The 21,378-nt window shown below is 39.7% G+C and overlaps 2 protein-coding genes across 2 annotated transcripts in view; one reads left to right on the top strand and one right to left on the bottom strand.

Moving 5' to 3' along the window:
- asip2b (agouti signaling protein, nonagouti homolog (mouse) 2b) overlaps positions 1–21,378 on the bottom strand; it is a 217,644-nt gene that overhangs the window by 99,925 nt on the left and 96,341 nt on the right. The window lies entirely within an intron of this gene.
- xpr1b (xenotropic and polytropic retrovirus receptor 1b) lies at positions 1,600–20,777 on the top strand. The gene is made up of 15 exons (XM_083543011.1): positions 1,600–2,054; positions 7,718–7,769; positions 14,692–14,793; positions 15,965–16,188; positions 16,283–16,432; positions 16,635–16,718; positions 16,941–17,022; positions 17,118–17,323; positions 17,420–17,599; positions 18,081–18,249; positions 18,341–18,529; positions 18,953–19,119; positions 19,205–19,344; positions 19,439–19,660; positions 20,035–20,777. Exons 1-15 carry the CDS (start codon positions 1,986–1,988, stop codon positions 20,087–20,089), a joined length of 2,091 nt encoding a protein of 696 aa, XP_083399137.1. The 5' UTR covers positions 1,600–1,985; the 3' UTR covers positions 20,090–20,777.

The raw sequence follows: 21,378 nt of genomic DNA, 5'->3' as shown, positions 1-21,378 counted from the left end.
CACACACACAAACACACACACACACACAGTACCAATTAAAAGTTTGGACGCACCTTCCCCGTTAGTGGTTTCCTTTCTCTCTTTTTTTATTTACAACATTGAACTTTAATTCTCAAAACACCCAAACTACGAAAGAACACATATGGAATTATGTAGTGAGGAAAAAATTATGTATATGAATATATAATTCAAATATTTAATCACTTTTTTTTCTGTTGCAAATGTATCGTAAATTAATACTTTTTAAATGTTCAATACTCTAATCAACCTGCGCATGTACAATTATTGATGCTTTATGCAAAGGTATGTTTAATACTTAGTGAATTGAAACTCAACACAGAGCATGAAGACAAAATATTGTGGTAAACGTTTTAAAGAATTTATGTTGTTTAAAAATCACGTTAATCATCAGGACACCAAACGTAACTTTCACTTTGTTTCCGCACGGACGGTTTTAATTGCCGGACTTGCACATCATGGCGGATTTTGGTGCTGATTTGAGACTTGGTGCATGAGTAAAACTAATGTTTAGTGATTATATATATATATATATATATATATATATATATATATATATATATATATATATATATATATATATATATATATATATATATGCTTAAGAAAGGACATTGTGAATAAATGCATGTGGCGTAATTTTGCCTCTTTTATATTTATAGATTTATATTTTTAATTACATCGAACAGAAATGCATGCTTTTATTGCGTTTTAATTAAATCAGTGGCATTAAAGCGAAATTGCGTTAACGTGTCGTTAGCTTGTAAAACATAGAAAAATATAAATAGTAAAAATTATGTAATAAAAAAAATATATATTTTTTTTAATCACTATTTATTGGGGTCAATTATTTAAAATCTGAGATAAAGACCAATTTTCCTCCTTATATTCCCCTATAGTATATTCCATAAATGTTTCTTTTTAATTTATCATCTTATTATATTACATTGTTTTACATCTGATATCTTATTATATTGTACATTGTAAAATGCCATAAATGTAATCAACTAAAATAAAAATAAAAATGTAATGTACATTCTATACCATTTCAAAATTTTATTTTATTCTTTCATTTTTGTACCGTTATTATTTTTTTATTATATTCAATTCTTTCTATTTTACATACATATGCACAATGTAATAATATAAAAAGTAATAAATAAATAAATAATAAAACCAAAGATAATAAAATGAATGACTATATGTATACTATTTATATATGATAGATAGATAGATAGATAGATAGATAGATAGATAGATAGATAGATAGATAGATAGATAGATAGATAGAATAAATTAAAATAAAAAATTAAAAGTTTGTTCATTAGCATTTTTTTATATTAAACCACCCCCATCCCACGCTCCTCCCCTTCCTCCTCCTCTTCCTCCTCCCCTTCCTTATCTCCCGCCCCCTTTGTATCTGACGCGTGGTGACGTCGTTAATCCGACGTCTGTACGGCTGCGTTTCAAATAGAGCTTTGAACGCTACAATTGGCTCCCACTTCCAGGCGCGTCACCTACATATTTTCCTCCCTAACTCAAGCTTTCCGTGCTATTCGGGACGCGGCCCTTGTGCCTGCTACCGGGGCTTTTTTTTCCGGACGGAAAACATCCAGGGCTTGTCAGAGTGCAGCGGCTCTGTGACGGAGAGCAGCTCCGGGGAGAGGAGACTGAGCTCAACGTGTTCTTACAATACACTTCCAAAGGGCGACATTTAGGAAGTTATTCGTTATTTCCTTTTTGATTTCATTTTTCTTAGTAGTAATATCGTTTTTTAAAAATCGAAAGTGTCGCGTTGTGCGGAACGGGGGACTGGAGCGCGACCAGGAGCCGTAGCTGCTTTTTTTTTTTTTTTTAATGAATATTAATATTCGCATTTCTTTCATTCGTTTTTCTTCACCCTAAAAACCACCGCCGATGGTTTCACACAGCGAGTTGGAGAAGGAGCGCGTCGATCAATCGCAAGGATGAAATTCACCGAGCATTTGGCGGCTCACATCACCCCGGAGTGGAGGAAGCAGTACATCCAGTATGAGGTGAGGAGGACGCGTGCTAACGCTAACAAATAAACAAAACAACAAATAGACAGAAAACAAACAGAAGCGGTATAGCTAAGCTTTACCTTTGCGGCTAGCATACAGCATTAGCTAGCGTACATCAGTGTCACATTGTACGACTTAGCACCGTGTCACTCTACATAAATATATATATATATATATATATATATATATATATATATATATATATATATATATATACAGCCTTTTATACAAATATCTATATGTACCATTAATACAACTTAAATATATCACTATACATATACTAGTCATATGCACCACTATACAACTCAAATATATCTCTATACAGTATTTTATATATATGCACCATTAATACAACTCAAATATATCTTTATACAGTAATATACACCACTATACGACTCAAATATATCGTTTTACAGTCTATTATATATATTTATGTATATATACTATTAATACAACTCAAATATATCTCTATTTAGTCATATACACCACTATACAACTCAAATATATCTCTATACAGTCTTTTATATATATGCACCATTAATACAACTCAAATATATCTTTATACAGTAATATACACCACTATACGACTCAAATATATCGTTTTACAGTCTATTATATATATTTATGTATATGTACTATTAATACAACTTAAATATATCTCTATACAGTCGTATACACCACTATACAACTCAAATATATCTTTATACAGTAATATACACCACTATATAACTCAAATATATCTCTATACAGTAGTTTATATATATGCACCATTAATACAACTCAAATATATCTCTATACATTCATATACACCACTATATAACTCAAATATATCTCTATACAGTCCTATACACCACTATATAACTCAAATATCTCTATACATTCATATACACCACTATATAACTCAAATATTTCTCTATACAGTCATATACACCACTATATAACTCAAATATATCTCTCTACAGTCTTTTATATATATACACCATTAATACAACTCAAATATATCTCTTTGCAGTTGTATACACCTCTATACAACTCAAATATATCTTTATACAGTCGTATACACCAGTTTGTTTCATTAGCAGTCATATACACCACTATACAACTCAAATATATCTCTATACAGTCTTTTTATATATATACACCATTAATACAACTCAAGTATATATTTATACAGTCATGTACACCATTATATAACTCAAATGTATCTCTATACAGACTTATATATATATATATACATACACCATTAATACAACTCAAATATCTCTATACAGTCGTATACACCACTTTATAACTCAAACATGTCACTATAAGGTATTTTTTATATATATGTATATGTACCATTGATACAACTCAAATATATCTCTATACAGTCGTATACACCACTATACAACTCAAATATATCTCTATACGGTCTTTAATATATATACACCATTAATACAACTCAAATATATCACTATACAGTCATATACACCAGTATATAACTCAAGAATACCTCTATGCAGTAATATACATTATTATATAACTCAAATATATCTCGATACAGTCATATACACCACTATACCTACCTACCCACATCTTGATGGTAGGTGGATGCTGTAGGTGTAATATCGTAATCGTAAAGTTTTAATTACCATTAATATAAAAAATCAAATCTCGAGGTCTGGATATCTCCTGCAACAATAAGAATACATGTGTACATGAGAAATAGACTTTTTACCTGTTTGTTTAAAAAATGTCCCTCTCCTTTGAGAAGCAAATCGGTCACGAGTAAAAGACGAATGCAATGTTTAGATGAACCTAATCTACTCATCCTAGGGCACTTTTCCCGTCCACCACATCAAATCAGTGTGCGCTTGTTCTTTCTGAAATCCGAACCCATATCAGGGCTGTAGAGTTCAAACAGCAGTTCAGACTGACGTTTTTTGTGTGAATCCTAACACATGCAGGCTTTTAACAAATCACAATTTGCACAAGGTGAACCGTTCCTTATGAGAACGTTCCAGCTTGGTCACAGCGGCCTTAGCACGCTCGGATACCTCCGGGTTTAATGGCCTAGGGTTAATGAGATTATTGCTGTCTACAAACCTGCTGAGCCATCATCTTCATCATCATCATCTCTGTCACAGGGGGATGCGGTGTAGAGGTTTCATTTTAAGAGAGAAGTTCTACCATGAAGGTTAAAATACAACCAAATGTATCAAGACCGGGTCATTTCCATGGGAAGGAATGGGAATGGACTCGGTATTTCCGAAATCGCAGGCGAGCCTACGACAAGGAACTTGCACAAAGCACGATTACTGCAGGGCTCTTAAAGCCACGCCCCCTACATGCAGTGCGCATTCCTCCATCACATAGCACGTGTTATTTCCAAAATCTAAACAGTGCCCAGAAATGTCCGATTATTGACGTCAAATACATAAAAGTTATATATATTTATGTTCAAAAAGTCATAACAAAAACTAATCTGTATTGCTTTCTCTGCATGTCCGCTTATAAACACGATATTTATGTTTTGTATGTGGTTACAGTTTAAATACGTTTCTCTAAATTTCGAACGAATTCCCATCACTTCCAACTTGGAGTATTTCCAAAAATCAACAAAAAAAGTTCCCATAGAAAGTTTCTGGAAATTTACCAGGCATTTTCCGCCCCGTTGAGAGGAACCAGGCTCAGAAACCTATTCTCACCTGGTTTTATCCACAATTATCCATTTAACTATCATACGTCAAGGTATACAGTTGGTTTTTAACTTCAGGAACATGCAACCATCTAAGGAGCAGTTAGACACTAAACACCAGATGATTCACCACTGCGGTTTTCCAACAATCTCCTTCCTGCTCGTAAAGCGTTTGTACATTTTGAGGGAAAGCAGTCGGGACTTTGTTTTCAAATTATTATTATTATCTGGAACAAAGAACAAACTGTGACCAAACAAAGTGGCTACGAAACGTCTCGTGTACAAGCCGAGCACCAAAAAACGCTTCACACTGAAAACTGGATTTGGGCGAACATCACAAACGGCAACAAGAAACCTGCATTCCCATGTTCCCGCTGACCTTTGCTGCACTTGTAAGAGATTCCCCTGGCCAGCCAGGCAGGAAAAATCAGAAAACACACACACACACACACACACACACACACACACACACACACACACACACACACACACACACAAAATAAATAAAACGGACACCCTGAACTTGGCATCAGCAAGAAGCCTGGTTTCTGTCAACAGGCCAAATCTGAGGTTTGAATCATCATCTAATGAATCTCGAAGGTTCTCAATGTGCTACTCTTAGAGTTGCAAAGGGGTGGAAACTTTCCAGGTAAATTTCCGGAAACTTCCAACATGTTGTTCGGCCATAAGCTGACACGCTTGCAAACAATTACAGATTAATAAAAAGAAAAAAAATGACATTTTTGACTGAATTGTTATTGTAATTTATTTCGCAGTTTATTCCCATAAATTCTTGTTAAATCCCATGGAAAGTTTCCAGGCTTAAAGGAAACTCCACAGATCTTCACAAAATCTAGTGGAACCTCCTCGAGGTTATCATATAAGCAAATGGACATTTATTTCTTTATGATAGAGTAAGGAAACTTTGGTTTAACCTCCGAGGAAGGAGTCTCCAGCGTCGGAGGGATCATTTTCGAAGTTTTCCGAGCACAAAATTGTGTGATTTCCGTTAATTGGATGAAATCGGAGACTCCTTCTATATGTTCTATACGTCTTTGGAGAAACTCGGACGAATCAGAAGAATCTTTTTTTTTTTCTCATCATGCCAGTGCTTGTCCGAGCGACACCCGTTTATCAGGATTCCGAAGCCGTTATAGATTTACGGATAATCAGGTCAAAATATCGCATATCCACTCGCATCCTCCTCCTAGCAACTGTCGACCTCCGACCAAGTTCCGGCCGGCAGAAGACTCCCGGAAAAGAAAGCAAGCAGGGCGAAAAGAGCTGATAAGGAAATCCAGTGCATCAGCATGTTGTTTCCAGGGGAGGTGGAGATGGACGAGTAGGTACAGAGGGTTCGTTTGCGGTTTTCTGGTCTATAATCAGATAAAGTGTAGAGTGTGAAGGCCGCTATCGACCGGCCATTTCAGTATTGACCACTGACTATAAAGTGTAGTATTCGTGGCCTTGTAATGAACCGGGTATTTAAGATTAGCGTATGTGCACTACAAAAAAAAAATTGCGATAATTTGACCTCCAACAAAAAAGATCCGGTTTCTACAGTAAATATTCACTCATGTCACCATCATGGCATTTTCAAGTTTTCATTTCCGTTTGGTCAAGAGCAAATCACGCTTACGTTAATGCCCTTGCTGTTAACCTATTACAAATTTTTTTATATATAGTAACAGGGCAGTTTTCAACATCCTTTTCCACACTCGGTCTCCATTTGCTGGTATAATGACCTCCATTTTTCTGGGAAGATTTGCCACCAGGGTGTTAGTGAAGTCAGAGACTGCTGTAGTTGAGTCAGCATTCCGAGTTTATTATGCAGTCTTTCTTTTTTCCAATGGGATTTTTGTTGTCGTTATAAGCAGAAGCTAGGCAACGCTTTTTGAGCAACACTTTGTCTGCAGACCACAATTGTGCAACCTGTAACAGGATGTAACTTGACAAGTTCTAGGAGTGAAGTCATTCGCCGCTACTGAAGGGCCAGGCCAAAGATCAGGCCTCGTAAGCATTCTGCTAAATGCTAAGCTACGGGAAATTGTTAACAGTCCTGAAGACTGACCACCAATAAAATAACAAATTATATATTAACAAAGTAAGTTAACACCAATAAACCTTCTACTTTACCAAATCTACACTATATGGATAAAAGTATTGGGAAGCCTGATTTTTCCAGTTGTATGCTTCCTCAGCAAACTTTTAGCACAAAGTTGGAAGTGTAGGATATCTTTAGAGAGGGAGTAGCATTAAAAACTTCCCTTCACTTGAACCAGGGGTTTTAAACCTGTTCCAGTATGAGCACGAATCTCCATAAGCACACTCTAAAACCTAGTGGAACATCTTCCCAGAAGAGTGGTTATTTTTAACAGTTAATGTGCCTATCTATTCACATGAAGGACACGATCACGAAAACTTCCGAATGAGCAGAAATAGTGCTCAACTATGAATACTTTTGTCCTCCGTCGAGAGACCCATTTTCAACAAAAACTGCACAACACAACTTCCTTTTCTCTACTGGGAACAAGTGCAGCTAGAGATCTGCCCCGCTGACAAATGCTTATGCGTGAGTTTCAGTACCGGCACATACTGTATATGTGGATATTTGTGAAATTGTGGGGGGAAAAAATAGTCTGTGTAGCGTTTTCGGTGTTAAGCTAGCCTCGTTCCTAGCTAATCTGCTAGTTCTGTAGCAGCCTCGTCAAATCGTCAAGCTTCAGATTTTGACAAATGAACCACGTAACTTAATTTCAGAAATTCCCTAACTGAAATATTCGGGTTGGTGAATTTTCATTGTTGACCAGGTTTCCATGTATATAAATATATATCTGTATGATTCCTCGTGTCTAGCTTCAGACGCTCGCTCTTCCCCTCACAGCGGATCGTTTCCAGTCCCATGGTACGGTTCCCGTTTTCGTAGGCCCACCTGCTTGTGTGTAAGGTCTCACTTTTTTTTTCCTTCTTGCTTCCACAGGCTTTTAAGGAGATGCTGTACTCCGCCCAGGACCAGGCTCCGTCGATCGAGGGTAAATATTGACATTGGTATTAAGCATCAGAACGAGTTTTTTTTTATTCGAACCGCTTTACACCTCGATGTTTTGTTGAACGACGAATGAGGTTCCAGTCTTTGCAGTCTTCAGCCAATCACGGCGCATAAAAGGTTAACGTTAAACACCCCGGGAACAGGATACACTTGTGCTACTGTAGTTCCTCCACCCGCATCAAGGTTCAATGTACATCCTGACCTGCTTTTCTGCTGAACATGGTCGTAAAAAGTGATGTCGAAATTTGCTGTGTTTTAAGCCTCATAAAGGCATCATTTCTGCACCGGTGACCACTAAGGGTGTGAGTTTAAATCCCGGAATTGGGTCAAAAAAAGGTACTTGAATGTAGAGTCGAATTGAGAAACGCAAACCAGGACTTGACACATGGGTCTGGTTTGTCTCTAAACCGTAATCGAGTTCAAGTGTTAAAGGACTGCTCGAGAAACAACAAGCTCCGTCGAAAACCTAGCGAGATTTCTCCCCGGTTGCTAGGCAGCCCCAGTTCCTTCTCCCATCAGGAACACAGAGCGCTTGCAGCGTACAGCACATTTCTGCTTCGTTGCTCAGTCGAGACCTTCAGCACACCTACAGGACAACAGACATGCCGGTTCTCTCTCGAACCAAATACAAGGTGTACGAAATGCTGCTAAGCAGGGAAGCAGGGCTTTTATCGAGCCGTCTACCTAAAGCCAAGTTTTTATTATTTATTTCTTTTATTTTTTGGCTTATCGTGAACGCAGATCAAATCTCATTTGTCATACGGCCACACCCTCAAACGTTGACGTGTTAATCAATTTGCTGAAATAACAAATTAGGTGCATTTGAGTCCTGTTTCTTTGGCGGCACTGGAAAATATTTCCCCATATTATTCTTAATTTAAAAAAATTAAATAAATGTGTTTAATATACGAATGTTGAAATGTTTTGACATTTACAATGAATTGTTTTTGTATATATATTAATTTTTATTTTATTTTTTAATTAGGAGTTTTATTGCATCAAAGATTTCAATGCATAGTTTTTATTTATTTTATTTTTTAATCAGACTAAATGAGTTTTGCTCTCTTTTTGAAGTCAATGGCAAAATAAATAAATAAAAAAATTCGAGGAAGAGGAAGTAACGCATTAATTAAAACGCCACAAATTCTTAATTCGCACGTGCACTTCCAGCTGCTCTCAGTCTGCACCGCCTTGGTCTCAAATTACAGCTTATGTCACCATAAGAGGGTTATTATTATTTTTTTATCCTGCACTGACGGACCTCTTGATCCTGTTTATTCTGTTTCTTTTTTTTCTATAATCATATTTGCTTTTGAGAAGAAACACATAGGGGTGTTTTCTGTTCATCCAAGAAATATACAGAATAAAAAGTGAAATGTGAGTTAAATGTGAGGTGTATTTTGGCATAAGTTTACTGGTGAACTGATTCAATTTGTGTTCATTCACTACATACTAATTCGGGACTGCAACTGTAGTTTGGGATAATAACCTAAAACCCCTACTTGAACCCTCCAAATCCAGCCATGCTAACAATTAAACTATTACCTCTGAACCCTATAATTTCTAACTCCTAACTCCCCCGAACCCTTATCTTCTCAACCTCAAACCCCTAAACCTAAACCCTCAACCCTCACCTTTTTAACCTTATCCTCCCCAATCCTCCAAACCCCAACCCTCACCTTTCTAACACTAACCCCCCCTAACCCTCCAAACCCTTACCCCCAACGCTCACCTTTCTAACCTTAACCCTCCAAACCCTAACCCCCCAACGCTCCCCTTTCTAACCTTAACCCCCCTAACCCTTCAAACCCTAACCCCCCCCCAACCCTCACCGTTCTAACCTTAACCACCCTAACCCTTCAAACCCTAACCCCCCCCCCCCCCCCCCCCCAACCCTCACCGTTCTAACCTTAACCCCCCTAACCCTCCAAACCCTAACCCCCAATGCTCACCTTTCTAACCTTAACCCTCCAAACCCTAACCCCCCTAACCCTCCAAACCCTAACCCCCCAACCCTTACTTTTCTAACTTTAACCCTCCAAACCCTAACCCCCAACGGTCACCTTTCTAACCTTAACCCCCCTAACCCTCCAAACCCTAATCCCCCCAACACTCACCTTCCTTACCTTAACCCCAAACTTCAAATCCAAAACCCCTAACCCCCACCTTTCTAACCTTACTCTTCCTAAATCTCAAATTTTGCTTTCCTAAACCTAACCTTCCTATCCCTCCAAATCCTAAACCTAGCTCCCCCAAACCCTCATCTTCTCAAACCTAACCCCTTAACCTAACACTCCAAACCTAATCCCTCAACCCTCACCCTTTTAACCTAAACCCCCACTAATCCTCCAAACCCCAACCCCCCAACCCTCACCTTTCTAACCTTAACCCCCCCAACCCTCCAAACCCTAACCCCCAACCCTCACCTTTCTAACCTTAACCCTCCAAACCCTAACCCCCAACCCTCACCTTTCTAACCTTAACCCTCCAAACCCTAACCCCCCAACGCTCACTTTTCTAACCTTAACCCTCCAAACTCTAACCCCCAACCCTCACTTTTCTAACCTTAACCTCCCTAACACTCCAAACCCTAACCCCCCAACACTCACCTTTCTAACCTTAAGCCCCCTAACCCTCCAAACCCTAACACCCCAATGCTCACCTTTCTAGCCTTAAACCTCCAAACCATAACCCCTGAAAATTAATCACCACAGGGTGGTGAGATGATGTTGTGTGATGCGAGGTACAGTTACCACTCCAGAGGAGATTATTTTAAAGTAATTTTAACGACAATAATCCAAAGTGTCAATATGGCGTATGGCGTTAGAGATTATCAGCATGTACTTTGATTATGGTTCACATGCCAGCTTTGATCGTCAGTCCCTGGCCTTGTTCTCTATTATATTACACACCAGCTCATAAAAAGCACACGATAAGCCGATTGTTTGCATACAGCATTAACATCGTATTAGTCACCATTCACGTCCGAGAAGCCTGATTCGACTTCCAAATGCAGGATTATCCTGCATATTTACTTCACCAGTTACGTTCAAAGTATAGGTCTAAATTTAGCCACACCGAAGACTTGCCTTGTGTTCTCTTTTGGCTGAAGAGCAAAACATGTTGTGCTTAGTCATGTTGACTAAGTGAAAGAAAAAAAAAAAAGATGAGTTTTACTCATTGCAAATGGCTGGGTTTTACAAGCATGGACGGCTCTTTCAAGGCAAAAATATAGTTATACCATTGAGTTCTTGCTTTCTGATTGGCCAGATGTTTAACATCTGCTACATGTGTACATGAATGTGCTCATTTTAATTTTTTCCACGGCATGTACAATTAGTACTGGTTCTATGAGAGCTGTTCAGAAGAAACCTGTATGCTCCACAAAGCTTGGTGCAATGTGTCGGGGCGAGCCATAAGGTTTTCGAATAGAGTTTGTCCAAGAAACATGCTGGAGAACAAAATCGTTTTATTTTTTTTAATTAATTTATTTATTTTTTGGAATGGGTTTTAATTTCTATGGGATGTTTTTTTTAACGGCCAAAACCTGACGGATATTTTTCCATATCTTTTTATATATTTCCTCAGCGTGAAGCACGGTGGTGGGAGCTTCCGTAAGAGTTACTAAGTTAATGCCTATTTTATTTTGGTTGTTTTTTTGTGGGGGGGTTTATGAGTGGGTCTATGGGAACTTTTTTATGACCAAACCCTGACTAATATTTTTCCAGATCTTTTAATATACATTTCCTCAACGAGAAGCACGGTGACTGAAGCACCTATTAGAGTTACTACAATGTTTTTCCCTATATATATTTATATTTTTATTCCTTTTTATTTGCAATTGGTATATGACCAAACCCTGACTAATATTTTTCCTAAACTTTTTATATACATTTCCCCTCAGTGAAGCACAGAGGTGTGAGCATTCGTTAGAGTTACTATGGGTCATGCCTTTTTTTTAATCAGTTTTTTCCCCATTTTTTTATAGTATTTTTATTTCATTGTTTGGATGTTCAAAACAGGTTTTTAATGACCAAACACTGACCAATTTATTTATTTTTAAAACAATAGGTAACTAATATTTATTTATACTTTGTTTAGGTGTTTGAATAATTAATTTTTTTATTATTATGATTTTTTTTTTTTTTTAACTAAACCTTCTTGATTTGTTCTTTCTCAGAAGTTTGATTATATACACTTATTTTCTCATTTTTTTATTTTTTTATTTTTTATTTTTGTATTTATTTATTTATTATTTTTTTTTTACTAATTTGATTTGTTGTTGCTCTGTGCAGATATTTAAAATCTTAATTTATAAAAAAATATATATATATATTTATAGAACCAAGCTTAGTTTTTCCAGCACTAAATTAAATATTTCTTCAAAATAAAGCATGGTGATGGGTGCATCTGAGTAATGGCCTCCAGAGTTTTGTAATTGTAGATCCATGGGCTTGATGGTGTTTGTTTGGCTATATTTTTATAGCCGTTATTGAGATTTGAATATTTAAAATATTCACACACTCCCCTTAAACACACACACACACACACTTAGGCTCTCAGTCTTAGGCTCCGTGCCCAGATTCTTGACGCGATGCTGTCGCCATTTTTGGTCGGTTTCTTGTTGCTTCTCGTGCGAGGTGCTGGAAAGCCGCACTCCCCCTCACACAGAGCTTCCTCGGGCCTCTTCGAAGTCGTGGGCTCGAGTCGAGTTGTAATTATCTGCAAATAACAGTAATCTGCTTTCTCTGTCTGTTTACGCTCTTTTCAGGGGTGTTGGTCAAAGGCACTTAACGCTGATTATCGTGGATTGCGGGCACGCCAGCACCTGCAAACGCCGTACCGCCGGCCACCGCGGTGACGTTAGCACGAGAGGGCCGATCGCGGGGCCGAGTGCAGGGCTCAACCCCTCATTTTAACACTTTCGGACGCAGATTCGCCTCATTATGCCGGGCTCGGCCAGACTGAGGCTGAGATCACGCGCCCGAAATTTTGCGTTACCTCATGAGCGCCTGAAAGGTCTGCACTACCAGAGCTGCTTCTCGTTCAGAAGCCCTTTAAGGTTTTGCGGCAAATATTTCCCAGAGCCCTTTGCAGCCCTCGCTGTTCACTCGCCCCAGGCGCGTAACGATCGCGTAATCGAACCCTGCCTGTGTGTGTTCCGGCATGTTTTTCCACAGCGGCTTCGACAGCTGACCCAGTTGCAGACCCAGTTGCAGGCCTCCCGCAGAGGGTTAGCCAAACCTGTGGCTCAGTTCCCATGGTGCACTGCTTCTAACTCTGAGTGAAACATCACAAGCTGTGTTTGATTTGGACCCAGGCCACATTTTTAAGCTCTGACAAAAAAAAAACCCTCTCCAGCCTGAATCTTTCAGTAGTCCTGGTGTATTTTTGATGTTTTTCAGCATTTTGATGTATTTCCTGGGTATGACAGCTTCTCATCATTTGAGACCATTGATCAGAACATACCATATCCATGGTTTTGGCACAGGAATTTTGAAAGGTGCATTTGAGCACAATGGCCAGGTGTCTGCATACTTTTGGACATGCAGTGTATGAGTGATTGCCTGCTTATTCGTTTCATATTAGTTATTATAATAATAGTTTACATATATACATTCGTTCGCTTTTTGGCTGTTGATTCTGGGGATTTTAACAAATTTGGCAACATTTGTTTTTTGTTTTTGTTTTTTTGCATTAAACTTTTAAAAATATTTTATTGTTTTATTGGTTGTTTGGTTCGAGCTCATTGCATCACCTCTCGCTTTTACCCTCTTAGCACATCCACCGTTGCTATCACCAGGCCTGAGGTCCATTATTTCTCCTCCACGCTGTTTATGTACATACTTTATCAGCGATACTGCTATCAGCCAGTAAGATAAGGGCGCAAAGCCGCCATCGATCGCTCGCACACTTCGCTCCGCAGTTCAGCGTTTCTTCAGTCTTATCTGTGAGAAAAAAAAAAACTCCAATCAGTAGCTTAATGGAGGAGCTTTGGTTTAAACGTGACGGCGTCGCTAACCGATCCATTGTTGTATCGCTTTCATAGCAATCGAGTGAACTATTTATTTACTTTATTTGACTCAAGTTTTATTGTAAGATCGCAAAATTTAGCAACTAAATCGATGACTTATTACTATTGTCACGAAGTATTGCGTTCTCGATTCCGATTGGGCCGGAGATTCGCTCGGCAGCCGCTAGCACGAGCGATACGCCGAAAATCCTCGGACCGTATAGACCTTTGGTGATGTGATGCGATGCGGCTGCTTTTTCAGCCCAGCCAGTTATTTTGTGTTCAAATTGGACTCTTAGTCACCAGCGCAGACGGTGATTCAGCGCCCAGACGTCTGGCCGTCTGGAGGCGAAATTCACTCACCTACAGCTCTCAGGCAACCCGGTGTTTACAGTCAACAGCGATGGGGCTGGTTGATAGTTTTCCCATCCAACGATTCCTGCCTGTAATTTTAAATTGTTTTGTTTGATGCAATAATGATATACTAATAGTGCGGTCCCTTATTGATATTACGAACCAATGGATATTAATTTCTTTATCTATTTAATAATCATTTCTGTAGCACCGAGATAATGACTGGTACAGCTTGAGAATTCCCCCGGCGAGGTTCCCGGCACATTGTGTTTGCCTGCGTAACTATGGAAGCACCATCTCTCAAACACACACACGCGCACACACACACACGCGCACACACACACACACACACACACACACACACACACACACACACACACACAGCCTCTTAACGGGCACGCTCACAAACCAAGACGTTAAAACGGAAAAAGATCTAAACACCCACCCCCTCACAGCAATGCACCCCCACTACCACCGGGAACCAAACCGATCCTTCTGGTTCTGACACTTGTGTTCTGTCTCTCGTCTCTGTCTCCAGTCACGGACGAAGACACGGTTAAGAGGTACTACGCCAAGTTTGAGGAGAAGTTCTTCCAAACATGCGAGAAGGAGCTGGCCAAAATCAACACGTTTTATTCAGGTACACGAAACACGCCATGAAGATCCAGAACATTCTTCCTCAAGGACACTGTGACCATTATATCTGAGATTCTACCTAGTGGCCATACGTGTATATACACTATATATATATATATATTGATATGTATATCATGGATGTTAGGATGAACAGATTCGCATAAAAGTGAACAGTTTAAAACAAAAATACGCATCGAATACAAGTTTCACAGAACCGCTTCAGTACGGGGCTTTCAGTTCAGTGCACACGTGGGCCGAAGTCAATTTTCACGCGCAGGACAGAGTTACAATTTGAGTTTCCTCGCAATTTAAGCACCCTGTTTTTTAAATTTTTTTATAAAAATGTTTTATTATAATAATTAAACTTGAAAACCTGCCACAGGTGTAAAACTGGTTAATAAAATAACATTTTAACTGTAAACTATTTAATCACATTTTTCCATAAATTTTTTTGTGCCAATCGAATCGATTAGTAAACGAAATCGATCTAATAAAAAAAAGTATATTGCATTCATTTCATTTGATTTATTCTATAAAACTTTTGATAAAATATTCGAAAATATTAGGTTGTTTATTTATTTATTTATTTATTTATTTATATATTTAAAACTGTTTTTTTATTTTTATTTTTTTTTAAAGGTAAACCGTTTTTGCTAACAAACGTTAACAGTAAAAAAATTGCGTTAATAAAAAATAACTCCAAGCAATTTATTGAAAAAAATGTGAACTATGTAGATCGATTTCTCTTCGCTAAACTGTTTTTGGAGCACCCACGTGAATCTGACGTATCCGACACGGGACATCGAGGCGCGTCCTGAGAGTCACGTAGAATACAGATTAAAATGGCAGAGGCAGAGCTGCATCTTCATGGAGACACAACAGGAAAAGGACGTCTGCTTTTATTTCCTCTTTTCAGAAAGTGCTGATTTGCTGTCTGTCTGAACCAAAGAAATAAAAGTGAACTCTGTACCTTGTTGAATTGCATCGCATTGTGTATTTTTTATTTATTTTATTATTTTATTAAGTCGCTTTGTATCCCAACGATAGCTGCTTCATGTGTATCGTTAATGCATCGTATCATCGGCTCCGCATCACAGAGATGCACATCCCTACTGTATATAGACCACATCTCATTCCAGAGCAAAACTTTTTTTATTCTTCCTGCCCCCACGCAGAGAAACTGGCCGAGGCCCAGCGGCGCTTCGCCACGCTGCAGAACGAGCTCCAGTCCTCGCTGGACGCCCAGCGCGAAAGTAGCCGAGCCCCGGGGCTCCGTCCTCGCCGGCGCGCCGTCTTCCACCTGTCCCAGCAGGAGCGCTGCAAACACCGCAACATCAAGGACTTGCAGCTGGCCTTCAGCGAGTTCTACCTCAGCCTCATCCTGCTGCAGAACTACCAGGTCGCACCCCCATCCCGAATTTGACCCAGTGAAGCCTCAGGTTGCACGTGTCCCCCATCCGAAATGAACTCATTTCTCATTCCTCTTTCTTCAGAACCTGAACTTTACCGGTTTCAGGAAGATCCTGAAGAAGCATGATAAGATCTTCGAGACGGCGCGAGGGGCCGACTGGCGGGTGTTCCACGTCGAAGTGGCGCCTTTCTACACCTGCAAAAAGATCACTCAGCTCATTTCTGAGACCGAGGTACGAGAGAAGACAATCCCTGTATCTATCTATCTATCTATCTATCTATCTATCTATCTATCTATCTATCTATCTATCTATCTATCTATCTATCTATCTATCTATCTATCTATCTATCTATCTATCTATCTATCTATCTATCTATCTATCTTTATTTATTTATTTATTTATTTATTTATTTATTTATTTATTTTCCATCCAGACCCTGGTTACCACCGAACTGGAAGGTGGCGATAGACAGAAAGCAATGAAGAGGCTTCGGGTGCCTCCTTTAGGTGCAGCCCAGGTGAGTGTGTTTTTTTGTTTGTTTGGGGGTTTTTTTGTCCAAAAGTAAAAAAAAAAATTGGATCCTAAAAAATCCTAAAATTTCCGTTCTAGTTTTCAAATTCGTTTTTTTACGGAAATTTTTTTAAAAAGGTCGGAAAAAAATTTGACTGTCAAACCTGCAGAAACCCTGTTAAAGGAGTTAACGCCATTTTTTTTTTTCTTCCCGCGTCTCCCGTTTCAGCCTGCGCCGGCTTGGACCACTTTCAGAGTCGGACTTTACTGTGGAGTCTTTATCGTATTAATGGTCACCATCAGCATCACCGGTACGGCCACGAAGCAAAAACATTTTCAAATCGTTCCCGTTTCTGCGTATCTAACATGAACTCACGTCGATGCTTTTTTTTCCCGCCGTCGACAGGCATAGCGAAAATGCTGAACTCTTCCGACGACCCCTCGAAGACTGTGTGGCCGCTGGTGCGGATCTACCGTGGCGGCTTCCTGCTCATCGAGTTCCTCTTCCTGTTGGGCATCAACACGTACGGCTGGAGGCAGGCTGGCGTCAACCACGTGCTCATCTTCGAGCTCAACCCGCGCAACAACCTCTCGCACCAGCACCTGTTCGAGGTGAGGATCACCTCAACCTCACCTCTGCTTCCACACGGCAGCTTTTATCCATTTAAACATCGCAGCGACATCTTTTTTTTTTCCTTCCTTCGGCAGATCGCAGGTTTCCTGGGCATGCTGTGGTGCGTCAGCATTTTGTCCTGCCTCTTCTCGGATTCTTTAAGGATCCCGGTTCACGCTTGTCCTCTGGCCCTCTACGGCTTCTTCCTGCTTTTCCTGATCAACCCCTTCAAGACGTGCTACTACAAATCCCGCTTCTGGCTCCTCAAGCTGCTGGTAGGGGGTGTGGCATCGAGGGAACGTTTTGTTTACTCAATCTAAAGTTTGAATTCGAAAAAATTAATCATCAGCAGGTCCACATTTTATTTATTAATTTTTTTTTTTTATCTTGAATCCAAATATCCATATCTTGAATATGCAAATAGATTTCTCGTATTTATTTGTTCCGCGTCTTCAATTGTTCTATAAAGCTTGCTTCGTTTTCTCTGCGTATTATTAATGCAGACGATTTTACTGTCAACGGTTATATTTAAAGAATTAAATTTTTTTGTTGTTGTTGTTGTTTTTATTTTTATTTATTAGGGCGCATTAAAAAAATGAGGGGGCGAAGCATTAAAGTTTCATAGACGTCTTGTTATTCTACTTATTTATTTTTTCCTTCTAATTATTAATTACATTGTAAAAAGATTAGGGGGCCAAGCACCAAAAGTTTTATTATTATTTGGGGGGAAAAAAAATATATTATTGTCTCGCTCAGTTCCGAGTGGTCACGGCGCCGTTCCACAGAGTGGGCTTTGCCGATTTCTGGCTGGCCGATCAGCTCAACTCTCTGTCCGTGGTCCTCATGGATCTGGAGTACCTGATCTGCTTCTACAGTGTGGAGCTGGACTGGGTTTCAACCAACATTGGCCCCATTGTGACAGGTGGTAAGTAAAGAATCTTTCACCACTTGTATCAAGATGAGTGTTGAGAAGATGTATTTTGCCATTTATTTCCATTTTATTTGATACCTAGTAGGTACATGCAACACTTACTCGTACGGCGTGCGGGCGGTCATCCAGTGCCTGCCCGCCTGGTTCCGCTTTGTGCAGTGCCTCAGGCGTTACCGGGACACGAAGCGCGCCTTTCCTCACCTAGTGAACGCCGGCAAATACTCCACCACCTTCTTTGTTGTTACTTTCGCCGCTCTCTACAAGACCCACAAAGGTGAGCGCTTCAACTAAGGGTCACGTGCGGGCTTTCTGCAGAGCGAGTTAGGGCCCGGATGTACACTAGCGCTCGAGCGATATATATGAATAAATTCGTTGATAAATATAGGGTTAGGGTTATAACCCTAACCCTATAGAAATAATATATATATATATATATATATATATATATATATATATATATATATATATATATATATATATAGCGCTCTCCGTGCAGCGCGCTGTCTCGTGTGTGTGTGTGTGTGTGTGTGTGTGTGTGTGTGTGTGTGTGTGTGTGTGTGTGTGTGTGTAAAAACAGTGATTCAGTGATTCACCACTAGAGGCCGCTCTAGTAACGACAGTGGATAGCATTAATCGGTCGACCTCTAAAATATATATATATATATTTAACGTTTTCCATCTTTTTTATTTTTTTTAGCCAAAAAACATTCCGACGCAAATATTTTCTTCTACCTGCTGATCGCCAGCTATATAATTAACTCGTGCTACACGCTCATCTGGGACCTAAAGATGGACTGGGGTCTGTTTGACCGAAACGCCGGGGAGAACACGCTCCTCCGTGAGGAGATCGTCTACCCGCAGAAAGTGAGGGTTTTTGGCATACTGGCTAAACGATTTCCCAATGCAGCGCCTTGTTTTTCACCTTTGAATGCTTTTGTGTTTGCAACAGGCCTACTATTATTGTGCCATATTAGAAGACGTGATCCTGCGCTTCGCCTGGACTGTTCCCCTCTCCCTCGGGCTCCTGCCATTCAACCCCTCAATCGTTGAAGTTCTGTCCACAGTTCTTGCGCCGCTGGAGGTTTTCAGGTAAGAAGCGAATCTGCATGCGCTCGATCTCGCATTGTTGCGTGTGGGTGGGGGAAAAAAAAAAAACGCTGAAAAGTTGTTCTGTCTTCTCCAGACGATTCGTGTGGAACTTTTTCCGTCTGGAGAACGAGCACCTGAACAACTGCGGCGAGTTCCGGGCCGTGCGGGACATCTCGGTGGCTCCGCTGAACGCCGACGACCAGACGCTCCTGGAGCAGATGATGGACCAGGAGGACGGCGTCAGGAACCGGCAGGGCAAGAAGAGCTGGAAGAGGAGCTACAGCATGTCGCTGAGACGACCTCGTCTCGCCTCCCAGTACGATCAGAGTAAACCATGGCTGTAACCATGGTAACATAGAATGCCATGTTCGCAATCTAATTATAACACGTACAAGCTGAATATGACGTTTTCTGATTCAAGCCACGCCCACTTTTATTATTATTTTTAATTATTTGATGTTTTTTATCAGCCACATATACTTCTCTTTTGTTTTTACGAGCCACACCCACTTTTTTTCTGAGCCACACCCACTTGTCTTGTAGTTTTCTCTGAGCCACACCTACTTTTTTATGGCTTTTACAAGCCACACCCAATTTTCTTTTGTATGTATGTTATTCTTTTTTCTTTTTTTTTTTGCAATCAAATCTAATGGCAAATCTTTCTTTTCTTTTTTTTTTTTTACTTCCCAGATCAAAAATGCGAGACACCAAAGTCCTGATTGAGGACACGGACGATGACACCTGACCTCTGCCATCTCCATGGGCTCCTTCATACCCTTGAAACGGACCCCCGGTCCTTTCAGGGGCCTTAAGCCTTTTTTAAAGGCTCTTTTAATCAGCCCCATCACAAAGCTGCCTGACTGCACACACACGCATACGCATACAGTCTCTGAGACGAACCCAAACCTGACACTTGAACCCGTACACTAGCACAGGATCTCAGCCACTCGATTCACTGCATTTTTTTTTTTTTTTTTTCGATTTTCATCCTTTTCTGTTCTGAAAGAAAAAAAAACATTTACGTATGTTCACGTAACACAGGGATCAAAGCGTGATAATCAAAAAAAAAAAAAAAAAAAAGACTTTTATTCGGGACCGATACTAGGAGTGTGTTTAAACACCACGTCTGTGTGTATGTAGTGGTGTTTATGTAGCAGTTCACGTCCCCGTAGATGTTCGTCATCATTTGTGGATTTTTATTTTTTTTTAGTTTGTTTTTTAAAGAATGTGCGTTACATTTTGTTATTTATGTGAAGCTGCCTTGGTCCAAAGTAAAAAGGTTGGATTCGGTCGGATTCCATGAACCCCGTCCCATTCACATCCCACTTCCTGACCCCAAAAACCTGGACCCTGAGTGATGGCTTCTAAACCCTCAGGTGGCTTTGATCGGATTCATGCCACTAATGCAGGTGCGACCAAAAAATAAATAAAAACGAATAAATTCCAATATTGAAGTTAGTTAGCTAGCTAGCTAGTAAGGTTTTGTTTGTTTGCCTACATTTTGACCTAATTTGTATTTTTCTTTTTTTTTTTAAAGCATGATGCCAATGCAACCCAAACGAGTGCTGCTCAGTTAGAACCCGCGGGATTTTTTTTGTTTTCGCGTCCCGCGGTGGTTTTAGCTACACGGCTCGTTCAAGAGCACGCCAAACAAACAGAACATTCCACGAAAGCTTTGTCGTGAAATCCGAGCAGGGAATTAAGGCCTGGGCTTTAACCCGAAGCAGGTCTGCGTTAGCAAAACCGATAAGCTGTAACGTGTGTGTCTTTTTTTTTTTCTTTTTAAATTGCTCTACAAACCATTTTTTTCTTTTTTTTTTTTTTTGTGTGTTTCTTTTTCTTGAGCTTGAACCTACACTGAATGTTGAGCATATTTATTTTGTACAGCCATCCATCACATTCCATTCATGTTTGCGCTTAACACTTGCGCCAGAGTTAGTCTTTAAAATCCCACCGAAGAGTTGTCTTTTGAAGAAATTACGGACTTGACATGACTCCATTTTTTTTTGGTGGGGGAGACTGTAAACGTATTAC

This window comes from Silurus aristotelis, assembly GCF_946808225.1.
Source record: "Silurus aristotelis genome assembly, chromosome: 5".
Taxonomy (NCBI): domain Eukaryota; kingdom Metazoa; phylum Chordata; class Actinopteri; order Siluriformes; family Siluridae; genus Silurus; species Silurus aristotelis.
The sequence above is the reverse complement of the archived record's forward strand: the minus strand, read 5'-3'. Positions and strand labels throughout refer to the sequence as shown.